General features: G+C 37.9%; 1 protein-coding gene across 1 annotated transcript in view; it reads right to left on the minus strand.

Moving 5' to 3' along the window:
* AFF2 (ALF transcription elongation factor 2) overlaps positions 1–14,901 on the minus strand; it is a 658,737-nt gene that overhangs the window by 198,469 nt on the left and 445,367 nt on the right. The window contains exons 5-7 of the mRNA XM_020285044.2: positions 12,083–12,169; positions 6,991–7,027; positions 6,690–6,723 (exon numbers count right to left, since the gene is read on the minus strand). Coding sequence (XP_020140633.1) covers positions 6,690–6,723; positions 6,991–7,027; positions 12,083–12,169 — 158 coding nt within the window. The remainder of the gene's footprint in view (positions 1–6,689; positions 6,724–6,990; positions 7,028–12,082; positions 12,170–14,901) is intronic.

Below are 14,901 nucleotides of genomic sequence, written 5' to 3' on the forward strand. Positions count from 1 at the left end.
GGTTTATCTTCCTATTGGACTGTGTACTCTTCAGGGGAGAGACTGTATTGCAGCTTTTCTTTTATCGCCTGTAAAATGGGAGTAATTTGGAGCACCTCCAGAATAGCTGGCAAACTTAATAGGGCAATGTATATATATAAGCACTGGGTACCTAGCCTGACACCTATGCTCAATAGCACAATGATTATTGTCTGCGACTTGTACCATTCCTATGATAGTATTGATATAATGCCCTTTCTTTCCTAAGTAGTGCTACATTCAAGGATTTGTCCATGTGTTGCATTTGTCCATACCAACGACCCATATGTAAACTTAGGCTGGCCGCAACCAACCTGTTTCTGTAAGGTCTTTTTTTCATCTACTCTCTGGATCTATGGCTGAGATGTTTTCAAACATGTAGCTAATACAATAAGTGGGGGAACTAGTTTTATGGCAGGGAAAAATGGCATTATGGCTACATCTGCCTTTATATATATATACATGTATATACATATAAAGGCAGATGTAGCCATATATATATATAAATATATATAAATATATATATATATAATATATATTTATATATATATTTATGGAAACTATCCAGGCATTCTCGATACCGTAGCTTAAAACACAGGAGCTGCTTGGTTAAAAGGTGGTATGGATGGTTTCCAACAGGACACAGTCCAAATGCTAACAACTAAATTTAACAAAAGAACTTGATATTTGGAGCTGCCATCTTTCAATAGTATTCACGAGACTAATTAAAGTCAAGGACTAACTGGATGGACACTCTTAAATTCATGGAAGCTATCTGAAAATCCTTTGCAGAGCAACTGAATACATCTTATCAGTTCCTACCTACGATGGCTCACAAAAGACCAACAAGGTCATGCATTTCTGTAAGGCCACTGTACTGACAAGTATTTGACAAGACATTATAATCAGCTAGATGAAGCAATTCAACTCAAAAAAGAAAATACAAATTCTTTGGTTTGGTTTCTGTTTTCTCCCCCAGTATTCTTCCTTTATTAGGAAACTACAAAGTAACAAAATGTCTGGTGTGTCCATTGAGAATCTGAATCTGGTAACTTAAGTAAATCAATCTTTTAGAGACAGAATGGCAGGATATGGATCATTAAATATGAAACGTCCGATTTTGAATCAAAAGTGTAGTTTATTATATCTCAAATAAGAATCAGTACAATTAATCAAAATGAGTGCCAAAACTATTAACACAGTTTTGCCATCTTAATGGTAACTTGCTTATTCCAGCAGCAAAGAAGCCTGGGGAGCAAGTGGCAATGAAATTGCAAAAGGTATTTTCCACAGCTTGTTGAGAATTGAATATTTTCCTTGCAAGAATTGGTCCTAAGCCTGGAAGAAGTGGTAGTCAGTTGGTGAAAGGTCTCATGAATACAGTGGATGACAGAGAGTTTCCATATCCAGGTTCTGTAGTTTGAGCGGTGTTGTTTTTTGTGACATGTGGTCTTGCAAGAGGATTGGCCTGTCTCCATTGACTCAATCTTGGCTGCTTAATAGCAAGCATCCTTATCATTTCATTCAGTTGGTTGCAGTAGACATCTGCTGTAGTCGATTGACCAGGTTTCATGAAGCTGTGGTGGATAATATCAGCACTGGACCACCAAACAGACACCATTAGCTTTTTTATTTTTTTGATGAATATTCAGTTTTGGACTGTGTTTCAGCACTTCATCTTTATCCAACCACTGTGCTGAATGCTTGCAATTCTCAAAAAGAATCCATTTTTCATCACATGTAACAATACAGTGTAGGAATGGTTCACCTTTATGTCGTGACAGCAAAGAAAGGCAAGCTTTGACATAATTTGTTTTCTGATGCTCATTTAATTCATGTGGTACCCATCTATCCAGCTTCTTTACTTTTCCCATTTGTTGCAAATAGTCCAATAATCTTGGAATAGTAACATCAAACCTTGCTGCTAATTCATGCATAAGTTGAGATGGATTTGCTTCCATTACAGCTTTGAGCTCATCATTATCTACCTTGGTCTCAGGTCGCACACATGACTTATTTTCAAGATTAAAATCACCAGATGGGAATTCTCAAACCATTGATGTACTGTGCATTCATTAGCCACACCCTTTCCAAACACTTCATTGATATTTTGAGCTGTCTGTGCTACATTGGTTCTGCGACGGAACTCATATACAAAAATAACTTGAATTTTTACTTATCTATGGCTTCACAAAAATTGCTCTAATAGATTTTTGAAAGATAATCCCAGCCAAAATGTGCATGTCAAAGAATAAAGGTGTACTTTCACAATGAAACACAAAAGACACCCAAGAAGTGTCAAAGTGAAATGTCATAGAGATTAACTGTCAAACTTAGTACTTAAGGAAGTTGGACATTCCATACTTAATAACCTTTAATATTACTGTGAAAATATACGACTCTACCACCCTGAGAAATACAATTTCACCTTCTTAATCCCATGTTTTCCCCTCTTTTTTGTGACAGAGACCTTTTGGGGGGAAAGTTCACATTCCATTGGATTTAGAAGAGCCAGATAGGGCCTGTTCCAAGACTACAACACAGCTCAGACTCATAGAGACTGGGGGGTGAGAGACCAATTGTTGGGTCTTCTCTCTTCCAGGGATTACTAAGGATTAAAGTTAAATGTACTTTTATGTTGTCAAATTTAATTACTACAGAGTATAACTGCTTGCATTTGAATTCTGATAAGTGTCTGTGTGTGTACCCATGTAAGTATATACATATGTTCATTAATTTGTTTAATTTTCCTGAAAAGGCCCTGTATGTACACTTTAAAATAAAAATAAATTCTCCTGTAATTTAAACTCACATCTTCTGAATCCTAGGCCAGTACTCCCCCCTCCCAGTACCACAACTGACATGAAGCAGAGACTCAAATCGAGGTCTCCAAACTGCCCCAATTCAATGCTCTTGCTGAAGCAGATAGGATATTATTCTATAAATGGACACCCCATAAAAAGCATTGCATGTGAATGGAGTACACTGAGCTGAAAAATACTTCCAAAAGGCCAGTCATGTTGCTGGGGTCCAGCACAGAGAGTGCAGCAACTATCAAGAATAAAGAGAGATTTCTTGATATAGGCCATTCAAATGTTGGTGAGGATGGATGTGGAGAGACAGGAACACTCTTACACTGCTGATGGGACTGCAAATTAATACAATATTTGTGGAAAAGAATTTGGAGATACCTCAAACAGCTAGAAATAGAAACCATTCGACCCAGCAATAGCATTGTTGGGCATCTACCCAAAAGAACATAAGACATTCTATTATAAAGACATCTGCACCCGAATGTTTATGGCAGCACAATTCACTATTGCACAGTCATGGAAACAACCCAAGTGCCCATCAATTCATGAGTGGATAATTAAAATGTGGTATATGCTCACAATGGAATATTACTCAATTCTAAGAAATGACAGTGAGCTAGCACCGTTTATACTATCCTGGATTAAGCTTAAGCCCATTATCCAAAGTGAGGCAACACAAGACCAGGAAAATAGGCCCCACATCTACTCACCATCAAATTGGTACTGACTGATTAAAATTATGGTTCTCAAATAGTGGTAATGTTCACCAGGGATTCAGGGGCCGGGGGTGGACCCAATCTTAGGGATGTGGCGAGCATTTTGGAGGAGAAAGGCATAACTCTAACCCTTCTTAGGGAGAGGCAAAGATAAACAATGTAACCAAAATGTAAAAAAAAAAAAAAACAACAAAAAACAACTTTTTATTGGGTTGTGGGCAGGCAGGATTGGGTAGGAGGAGAAGGTTGTATACTTACATAATGTGTGCGGTGCACACCACCTGGGGATTGGACATGCTTGAATCTCTGGCACGTTGGGAGGAGGGGGAGCAGGGGCAATATATGTAACCCTAAAAATATTTGTACCTCCATAATATGATAAAATAAAAGGAGAAAAAAAAGAAGTCAATAAATGTTCAATAAAAGAAGCCATTTAAAAAAAAAAAAAAGAAGAAGAAGAAGAAAGAGAGAGCCTGGCTAGTTCCAAGCCTACCTTCAAGCACACTGGGGCCAGTGTTTTTGGTGTCCATGCACAGAATCCTTATAAACCATCCATACTCAGATGGAAGATCTTTATTTTATCCAAGATGAAGAAAACTAATAAAGTGTCCCAGTAATTAAGGGATTCTGTTTTATAAGAATGCAATCTCTTTCTACTGCACTAAGCGCAATCTCTTTCTACTGCACTAAGTGGCAGGAATATGCCCAGGACATCTGCTGACCTTGGGTAGGTGTCTTTTCTGCAGCATGGCTTTCTTCAACCAAAGTCCAGGCATCAGCAGTCTGTCTACACCTATAATTTTTTAATCACCTAGGAAATTATCCTGCCAAGTGGAAAATCCTAGAAGGTGGCTTAAAAAGCACACTGTAGTAAAATATGGGATAATATTAGTAAAGGCTAAGCTGATAATTTAGAAACTAAAAGTAAAAATAACTTTATTATAATTCTGATTTGTCCTGTGTTAAGCCCATACCCTATCACAAGAAGGGAACTTATTCTAGCTGAAATCTGATGGGCAGTGCTTGGACTTCAGATCAAGCAGACAAAAAGAGAGCAGTTCATTTATAAAATGGATTCAGTGTCTTCTTGTTTTGGCAATGTTTCCTATAGAGAATTTTAGCCTTATTAACTACACTATATACCATCATGCTATGAAGTGCTGTTTTTTGGAAATGCAGCCTCTAACTATAAACCACAATTGACGAGTTTATTTTTGTTAGTAACAAACTACCGAAACACTGCATTCTATGGTATATATGAAAGCAGAGTATTTCACAGTGGGAGCCTAATACTCTTGCTTTAGAAGTAAGATCATTTTACAAAAGAATATATATTTTTATATTTTTTCATATTTGGAAACCTACATTGATTTCCTAAATCCTCATGTAAGTGTGAGTGTGTGTGTGTGTGTGTGTGTATGTGTGTGTAGGTATCTTATTGACTTTTTAATGGGGGTGAGGTGAAGTAGGAGTGCAGGCAGGAAAGATAATATCTATTGTTTACTAGGATAACAAACAAGAAGAAGGAAAATTCAAAATATGATTAATGGAATAGCTGAAATATACAATATCAAAGATGATTTTGATTTTTGTATTTCCATATCATTTGGTCCTTAAATCAGGGTTATGGTTTTGTTAACCACCTCTCTTGTTTTTTCTTCTTAAAATTAAGGATTCTTGGTTGTTGAAATTGAACTATGAATTAGAAGGCACAGGACAGAAAACCAAACAAAAAGACTGATGATGGGGTCACATATTTGGGGCTTTGCTACTGCACTGCACCAAGAAAGTGGAAATGCCATTGACTTTCTCAAAGTCTCAGTCTATTTGGGAGTCATTCCCAGTCATTTTATGCAATTATGTATGATCTTCCAAAAGGTGAGCAATTTACTTCAAGTGTGTCGTTAGGCCACTTGAATGCCATAAATCATTTCATTTGAAATATTTCAAATATGTGCCTATTACACAGAAAAGTTGACTTCCATTTTATATTATTAGGAATGAAAGAAGTTGCAATATAAATACTCCCTTGATACTCTCTTGGACAAATGGATATTAAAAAATCTACATCAGTTAATCTGAGGAAATTGGTTTCTCCAAACCCCTCCTTCAGTTAACATTAATAAAAAATGAAGATGGTGCTGAGTGAATTGCAGGGTCCTGGCTTGTGAACTTCATCCTAGCATCATGTAATCTCTTACTCTATCTCCTCCTGGATGCCCTTGTTTGTCTTTAATATACAGATGCCAGGTGACCTGCAAATAGTAAGGTCTTGGGCTAACTGTCCATAGCAATCCACTCAACATCTCATGTCTGATCATGGCTGCTTAGATGTGTCCCTTGTACATCCTAGGGACATCCCTTGTACATCCTTTAGCAGTAGCTGAATATTATATATGATGGTGCCTTTAGCTGAAGTTACATAGTGCTCAAACAACTAGTCACAATATGAGAAACAAGGCATCTAGATATTCTTTTCCACTGAAATCACAGTTGTTTTCATATCCCAGATATTGACCCAGCCTGTGTCTATATATCATTAGAGAGCCTAATGGTGATCTAATTCATTTTTAATATTACTTGCTTATCATGAATGCCAAGGTCTTAATGTTTGTATCCCCCCTAAAATGTATATGTTTAAATCCTCCCCCCCAAGGTGATAATATTATAGGATCCAGGGACTTTTGGAGGTGATTATTTCATGAGAGTTAAGCCCTCATGAATGAGATTAATGCCCTTATAAGAGGAGGCCTGAGAGAGACCCCTAACCCTTCCGACTTGTGGGATTAGGGTTAGAAGACAGCTTTCTATGAGAAAATGGGCTCTCATGAGATAACGTTTTGGTTAGTACCTTGATACTTGAACTTCCCAGACTCAAGAACTGTGAGAAATAAATTTCTGTTGTTTGTAAGCCACCCAGTTTATAATATTTTGTTATGGTAGCCTGAACAGACTAAAACAATGGGAAATATGATTTCCCCCACTAACCTAACTACATATTACTATGAGGCAAGGTTCACAGTTTCAGGGAACAGGAGAGAGAACAAGATTAGCTCAGTATTGAAGCACTGTTTCCTTGCTAAATACCCATGAAGAGGCCTGGTCTGGAGACCCAAGTACTCAGGATTTGAATGATACTTACTTTGTAGAAGCTCTGCTGGTTGGATCATTCCACTCTGAAAAGAAAGGACACAGATAATTACTGTTCATGTTTATACTGACAAATGATTATTCAGAATTCAATTTGTCTCCAAACATGTAACCCTCTCAGTTATACAGTTTCACACCTTCCTGTCATAAATAATAGATAAAAAGGAATCAACTCAATGTATTACAAAATAACTTTTTGTTATTATTTTTCCATGGCTTAATGATTTTAGATAGGAACGAGGAAACGAGGACATGGATATTTGCATTAAAGAGGATTTTTCAAAAACACTTACTTTGTAAGGTGAATCCTGGAGTCAGATGTTGTGATTCCTATCAGAAAGAACACATATAATACAATCATTAGTTAAATGTTACAAGGGGAGCAAGAAGTATATCTGTTATTGCTAAAGACATAACTTAACTGTTTGCAAATATAGGCTTTTCTCTATTTGAAGGATACACATTTGTTAACCAAACCTGCTGCAACATGATCATAACTGCCATTTTATCAGAATTATAAGTAACACTGGTGTCTGTTTGGATATGTGTGCAACATGGGAACAAATGATCCATATGTGTGAAATTTGAGTGTACAATTTCTCACTTAGCTAGGCAATGATGCCTCTAAGGAAGTAAAGGGGACTTGGTTTGAACAAACAAATGATAATTTTTTTGTAAAAGTGTAAATAGGACCATAATTAATAGATTTGCTCAGTTTTTCACTTTCATAGAAAGAGCTCTAACTTTCTACCTTAACTATAACATATGTGCAATAGATGCACCTCATTTTGTAAAAAAGAAGTATTCTTAAAACTTCATTATAAGTCTGGGGAAGTACAGGAAGCAATGTGAAATATTAGTGGAATACATTATTTAAAGGAATTTAAATTTGATTTGAAAGTCACCCTACATACAATTCATTCACTGTGTCAAGAAATCCATATTTGCACACACTGGGCTTGCTGGGAGTGTGGCACACCTGTGGATGCTGACAAAACTTGCTGGCAGAAGCATTACAGTGATGTTCAGGGCACACATGGCACCTTGTGGATGGAAGAGAGACTTAGTGCATACTGCTAAGCAAAGGTTCCAAAACTGGAGACCATGAATTCAAGTCAATACAAGAATTAGTTATATCAATCACTGCTACAAGCAATTTCTTTATTAAGCCTAATCTTGCCACCCTATACAGCAAAGCCAGGATCATAGCATAATTTATCTTTCAAAAAAGTAAACAATGACTATAACACTGTGCTTTAATCGAAAGTGAACTTTCCAATCTATTTAGCATGATTCTTTTGCCCAAGAGAATTGTCTTCTGGCAAGATCACCACTCTAGAAGACTACCACAAGTCCAATGAGAGGCAGAAAAGTCCTCCTAGCTAAAGAGCTGTCACAAAGCCCACGTGGTTTGCTGCTCAAAGGCTTCTGTACCCTCCCTGAGAGAGAACTGACTTTGGACAAAGAACTCTAAAAAACTTTAATATTTGATTCTCACCCCTTAGTGAGATGCCACAGATGGCAAAGAAGGGGAAGGACTTCTAGAGGCGCAGACACATGGAACATTGACATGTGAAAACCAACAGCACGGGAATCCACAGAAAATGACACAGCAAAGTCAGAAATTAAAAAAGCATAAGACTCTATGGTCATTTACCACAGAGGCAAGCATTCCTACCTGTTTTAATAGGCTCCAAATGCACAAGTGCAGCATAGTATAATATTACAGTAAAGTATAATAATCGATGCTCATAATAGCATGTTATCAAGAAAGCCTAAATCATGTTCAGTATAATCTTTAAAAGAAGTCAGAAAAATAATAATTACATTTCAAAATAATTTCTATTATATGGTTCACATGGAATGATAACCTTCAGCTATTCAAGAATTTAAATTATCCAGAATATCTAATCTCCCAGAGTGCCAAATAAATTTGTTGTTAATCATTTGTATCTATGTAACTATATACCACTATTTCCATCTGTTACTTTTAAGTGATTTTATTACAAATGTACAGGGTGCATTTGGCCTTGCATACCTTCAGGAAATTAAATGACAAGTTCCAAAGTCAATCCAACTAAATATCTAATCAGAGAGTGAAACACACAGTCAATCTTTGTACTGGTCCTATAAACCTAAGTTTTTAACCTTCATCCTAGTATTTTGGACTTTAGACCTAATCAATCAGTTAGTTGTTCCAGGGCAACAGGGCAGTGATGCATGAAGCAAACTGGAATATTATGTTATTCATTGAATTTGAGTAACTGACATTATGTATTCTTGATAAAGTATTTAGTGTAATCTGAATAAAACATTTTTGAAACCAGAAATCCAAACAAATGAAACACTTTTATATATCACCAAAGTTACTTCCCATACATACCTAACCCCATTGGAAATAGCTTAGTCTTAGAAAAATTCTGCATTGTTCATGCAGTAATTGTTAATGCCCAGAATACAAACATTTTTAAATGTCTGACTTTGATCTTTGCACTTTTTTCATAGACACGTTTTATATATATATAATTTTAGCAGTAGAATAAAAATGATACCAAAATGTTTTCACAAACTTATCTGAGGCTCTTTTAAATAACAGCTTTGACAATAATCCTACAATCAAGTGCTCCTGTAGGATCTAGATCCTAGAATATGGGTTGGCTAACTTTTCCTGCAAAGGGCCAGATAGTAGATGCTTTGGGCATTCGAAGAAGTAGTGTCTCTGTCATAATTGACTCTGCCATTGTAGTGTGAAAACAGTCATGGACAATACCTAAATGAATGGGTGGTGGCTGGGTTCCAAGAAAGCTTGATTTATAGACACTGAAATTTGAATTCCACACTCATGTTCATATTATTCATATTCATATTATGGTATTTTTCTTTTGTAAAGGTTAAACATTTCAAAATGTAAAAATCTATGGGCTTTAGTTTTCTAATCTCTGTTCTAGACGATGTTTACCTCCAGGAAGCCTTTACTAAACTTCCCCTGAGCACATTATTACTCCCTCAATTATGCTTAGCACATACTGACTCTCTTCTTTGTGAGGTTTTCCATTCGCTATGAAAAAACATGGCATTTCCAATTTGGGATTGATAAGCAAATTTAAGTAAGTTAAGAATTTGTCAACTATATTTGTTTCTATAAATGTACAGAATCATAGACTATTTGACCTGGAAAAATCCATTGGAATTTTATGCTATACACACACACGCATACAGTATAGATGGGGAAACTGAGGCTCAGGGGAACTTAAACAGGACTAAAATGCTAATAAATACAGAGCAGGGATTAAAAGCAGCTAGGATTGCAGCTCTTAAGACAGCACTCTTTACTGGGCAAGCTCTGTCACTGATGTAAGCAACTGATGCTTTCTGAGAGGATACTGTCACTAAGATCTGGTGGAAGCACTGAGGAAAGGAGAATCACCCACGTTACATGCCTTTACTGAGGATCGCCACATTTTGGCAGATGCAATTTGAACTGGCGCATCTGTAAGTCTGTGTGATAAACACATTCTGAGGGATAGTATGACTCCTGGCTCCAGAACACCTGGACTGAAATACTGGTTCCCTCATTTACTAACTGGGTGATCCAGATCACATTACTGAACTATTATGTGCCTCAGTTTCCTTTTCTGTAAATTAGTGATTGTAAAATTACCCATTGTTTTGGGTTGCAGTGAAGATTGAGTTATTTACACTATATTTAGTGTTTAGAATGAGGAAAGGCATATAGTACTATTACAAGTGTTGTTGATGTTGCTTTTGTTATTTAAAATGTACTTTTATTTTAAACCAACATTTTGGCAGGAATCAAATGAAATAAAAGAGTGAGTATGTAACTATCCTGATTTCACCATTTTACTCTACTTGCTTCTACCTTTACCAAGGGGTTGATGGCAGCACTGATAATTGGCAGAAAATGCCAACTGTGCCTGATTACAAATTGTACACTTACTACAAAAGCCTGTTTAAACAATCAGTTGTATTGTACACACTTGTAAATGTCAAAATTATGACTTGCACCAATTATCTCTAAAATTGGGGAACCCAGACAAAAACATTGCAATTACTGTACAAGTGTTAGATTCAATACCTGAAATGGATGGATCACTCCCTTTGCTGAACATGCTAGGGAGAAGGATACCAAATCCATGGCAGCCTTAAGAGGGAGGGTGGGAATGCAGGAAGGAATAACACACACCCATACAGGGACTGATCACATAATTCCAACCCCTTTCAAAGGTGAAAAGGTATAATTGAACATAGTTTGGACCAGTGTTATTGCCAAAATCATGACCCTAAAAGCTAAAAGATTTGATTGTATGTTTCCCCTTTTATAAATAAAGTCCAAACTCATTGGGGTGGCATCCATGGCTTTTCAAAGAGATGCATCTACTTGTCTGGAGTTCATTTCTCTTCACTCTTCAATACCCAAACTCTGATCTAGCCACTTGAGTCCTCACAGAAGTACGGCTCACATCATGATCCCTCTTCTCTTCTTGACTTTGCTTATGCTGGTCTTATGTACGGAGTGTTCTTCTCTTGAGTCCTTCTCCACCCATCAGAGTCCTAATCATCCTTTAAATGTTGCCACTTTGTTTGTGAGCACTTCCTCAATTCCCTATGAGAGTGTTGGATACTTCTCTGACCTTGGTATTCTCTATGAAGTTAGGGATGAAGAACAGCCGACCTACCTGTTTAGAGGGTTTCTTCATCCCTAACTTTAAGTCCATTGTATGCCCTCAGTAAATGGTTTCTAAATAAATGGATGGATGCAAGGAAGGAAGGAAAACATTATTTATTTTTCTTTTAAAGCATGTTAGAATAGCTGTGTCTAGACATTTTTAAAACTGATGGTTATAAAAAAATTTCTTAGTAAGAGCAGATGATAAAAATTATATTGAGTGGTTAACAATAGAACTATGGAAGAAAATACTAGATCAAAGTGATACATTGGTTTGTAAAGATCTGTCTGCTTATGAGCAAGGACTAGAAGGTGACATACAAAATGAAAATTGGTCCATTAGAGTGGATTATAGGTTTTTAAATTTAAAAACCTGGATGATGTTGTGGTTCAATCATCTATTTGGTGTTTCTTAAAGGATGAGATCCTCATTCCCTGATTCATCCACTGTGGGCACAATTACTTGGACAGTGGTGATGCTATAGGTGGTAAGATACACATGTCAGTACCTGTGTGAATATTGTCTTAAAGACTCTTTTTCAACAGAAATTATGTGGACGTTACCACCCTGAGGGGCAAGAGAGTCTAGATTTTATGGCACTAGACAACCAAGGCCATTTTTATCATTAAGAATCCAATCAAAAGATTGGTATAATTAAAATAAGATGAAGAAAAATGGAGGAAGGAAGATGACTGACCTGTCCTGGGATGGAAAATGTGTTCTGCTCAAAGTTTCCAGGAGTATGCATGGCAGTGAGAGGAGTAGGCCAGGAATGGGTCATCTCCTGATGAGGAAAAACAAAGCAACTTTATTTCCGGGCATTTAGAAAATCAAACCCTGTCTTGGCACTAAATATAATAGATCCTTTATAAATACTTGCTGACTTAATTGGCCTCATTTTTTATAGGAACTTAAAACTATTTGGTCCAATCCCCTGCCTCAAACTGCTGCTTGAAGCCTATTTATAATGCAAAGGACCATCCAGCATCTGCTTACACATTGCCAGTGACAAGGAGCTCATTACTTTTTGAAGTAGCCTGTTCCATGTTGAGATAGCCTGATCAGACTATTCTTCCTTTTTGTGAGTTAAAAATCTGTCTCCTAGAAACTTCTACCTATAGATCATTCTTTCAAGATGTACAGAAAGCATCTCCTTCTTTCACGTGACAAGCCTTCACCTGTTGGGAGACAGCAATCCTATCTCCTATCCTATCTCTTCTCCCAGGCTGAGACATCAGCTTGTTCACTCATTTGGAACCTTCAACTTTTCTTCCAATGCTCAAGTTCTGCACTCTGTCAGAACTCTGTTAGGTGCTGCCAGGAGGAACTCTAGATTGTCTGCAGGTCTTCTAACTCATAATATCCCATTCCAGGTGTGATCTGTGAGCTCAAGGGAGGGCAGCACTGTCACCGCCTCCTCATACTCATCTTCTCTTGATGCAGCCAACAGTTAGTGACACATGCTGCCCATCATGCACATGCTGCTGATTTTTCCACACAAAGATGAGACAGCTGAGAATTCTTTCTCATTCATAGAGAAGGCTACTATGTGATTCGTAACTTGGTTCTACACAGCCATGCACAGAATGTATTTGTGAGTTGAACTCTCAAAACAAGAAAAGCCCCTCAGGCTCCCACCTTCTGTTATCAGCAGGGGCAACTTCTCAGCTCTTTCAAATACTCAGCTTGAAAAGAGGTGCTGTTTAAATCTTGCTTGACTTTTAGGGAATGTGGCCAACATACTATGCCCTAAGAGCAAGAATAATTAAATCACATGCTCAAAATCCCAGCAACAGAAAGATGACAAATTTTGCCAAGCAGAAGGGAGTCAGCATGTGCTGAATTCCTCAAACATCTTCATATATAAACATTAAACATAAAAAATATTAATATAATGATAGAAATAAAGGAGGGCTTTGGGGAGGGTTCTCAAGATCAAAGTTTATGAGAGTCATTTTTAACAAGTAACTTACAGAATACTTTTTTTCCAGTCTTTATGGGCAACGTAATTAGTCATTTCAAAGGTAATATTAATAAGAACTCTCAGGTAGCACTAAAGCATGTTTTTTTTTTCTGTCTATAATTACCCAGTTGAAAAAGAATCTTTGATGTATGAAGAGCTGTAATGCAAGGAGATACTTCAGGGATTCAGTCACAGTGGCACTGCTGAAGCAGAATTTGTAAGTATTATTCAGACAAGTGCTGACACAGATTGAATTTTACCTAGCAGTATTTAAAAAGCACTAGGTAAGTACATTAAAAATGCATATGCAATTTAGAGGAGATGCTTAAACCTACTTAAGAGATAGACTATTTACAAGTGTTTCTGAGTTGTGCATTTGTATCCAGTTGATATCATTCATGACAAATTCTACCTTTGTACTCATCAAAACTGGCCCTAAAGTAACTGTACGTGAGAACAGTTTAAAACCAAATTCTAATTACTGTATGCTTTTAAAACACTCAATGATCTCTTTTAAATTTTAGATTTTTTTTATGATTAAGACTGGTGTCCAAAATAGACCATTTAAAATATAGATTCCAAGAGAAAAAATGGCGGGGTAAGGGTAACCCCCCAATTCCTGCTCCCAGAGATGGAGACACAGATCTTGGTCTCCTACACGTGAGTGGGTCTCCCCCCTACAAGGACAGCATCGAGAATCCACAGAGGTTCAGCACAGGACTCTCAAAAAAGGAAAAAAAAAACAAGGTTATTGGGAGATAAGATCACATTTTCTGGAGAGTACAAAACAAACAACAAGGCATAGAATGTGGTAGGGCACTAGCCCGCTGGGCCAGGGGGTGAAATGAGATCAGACCCACAGGAGAACTCCTTGCTTCCCCATTGACCTCCACACCCACCCAGCCAGGGATCTGCCTGAAATTGGTGCAAAATCAGAGCAGGAGAAGAGGGTGCTGGAGAGTACGGTCATTAGTGGAAAGCACCATGAACTCCCCGGAGCCCTGTGCTAGGATGGCTCCAAGAGGAGACTAAACCGAACTGAGCTAATAGGGGAGGCAGTTAGACATCTTGCCTCTGGTAACGAGCGGGACCAGACCTACAGACCTGTTCACTAAATCGGGGACTCTAAGCTGGAACTGTCCTGGGCAAACAAGGCTGTACAGGGTGGGTCAGTAAGAGCAAGAACTATGGCTAAACAGGCATGAGTAGGCAGGAAGGCAGCATAGAGGAGGCAACGGGGTGTCCTGATGACCCAGACTCCCAACCTGGCACCTGCAACCTACTAAACAGTTGCCCCCAGTGCTGGTACCCTTCGAGTGGGCAATCAGTTGCCATTGAGGGGGTCCACAGCCCAACTGCCGTGGTGTGATATGGTGAGGCAGGCAGATCCCCTCCCTCAGCCTAGGGGACTCTCCTGACAAATCCTCCACTATACAATCTGCCATTGGCTGGCCAGGCCTGACTACTGAGAAGACTAATGTCAAGCAGAGTTACAGCCACTGGGGCACTGGGGTGCCTGATAGACTGGGGAGCTACCTCCTCCCCCTAGCCTG

This window comes from Microcebus murinus, chromosome X (assembly GCF_040939455.1).
Source record: "Microcebus murinus isolate Inina chromosome X, M.murinus_Inina_mat1.0, whole genome shotgun sequence".
NCBI lineage: Eukaryota > Metazoa > Chordata > Mammalia > Primates > Cheirogaleidae > Microcebus > Microcebus murinus.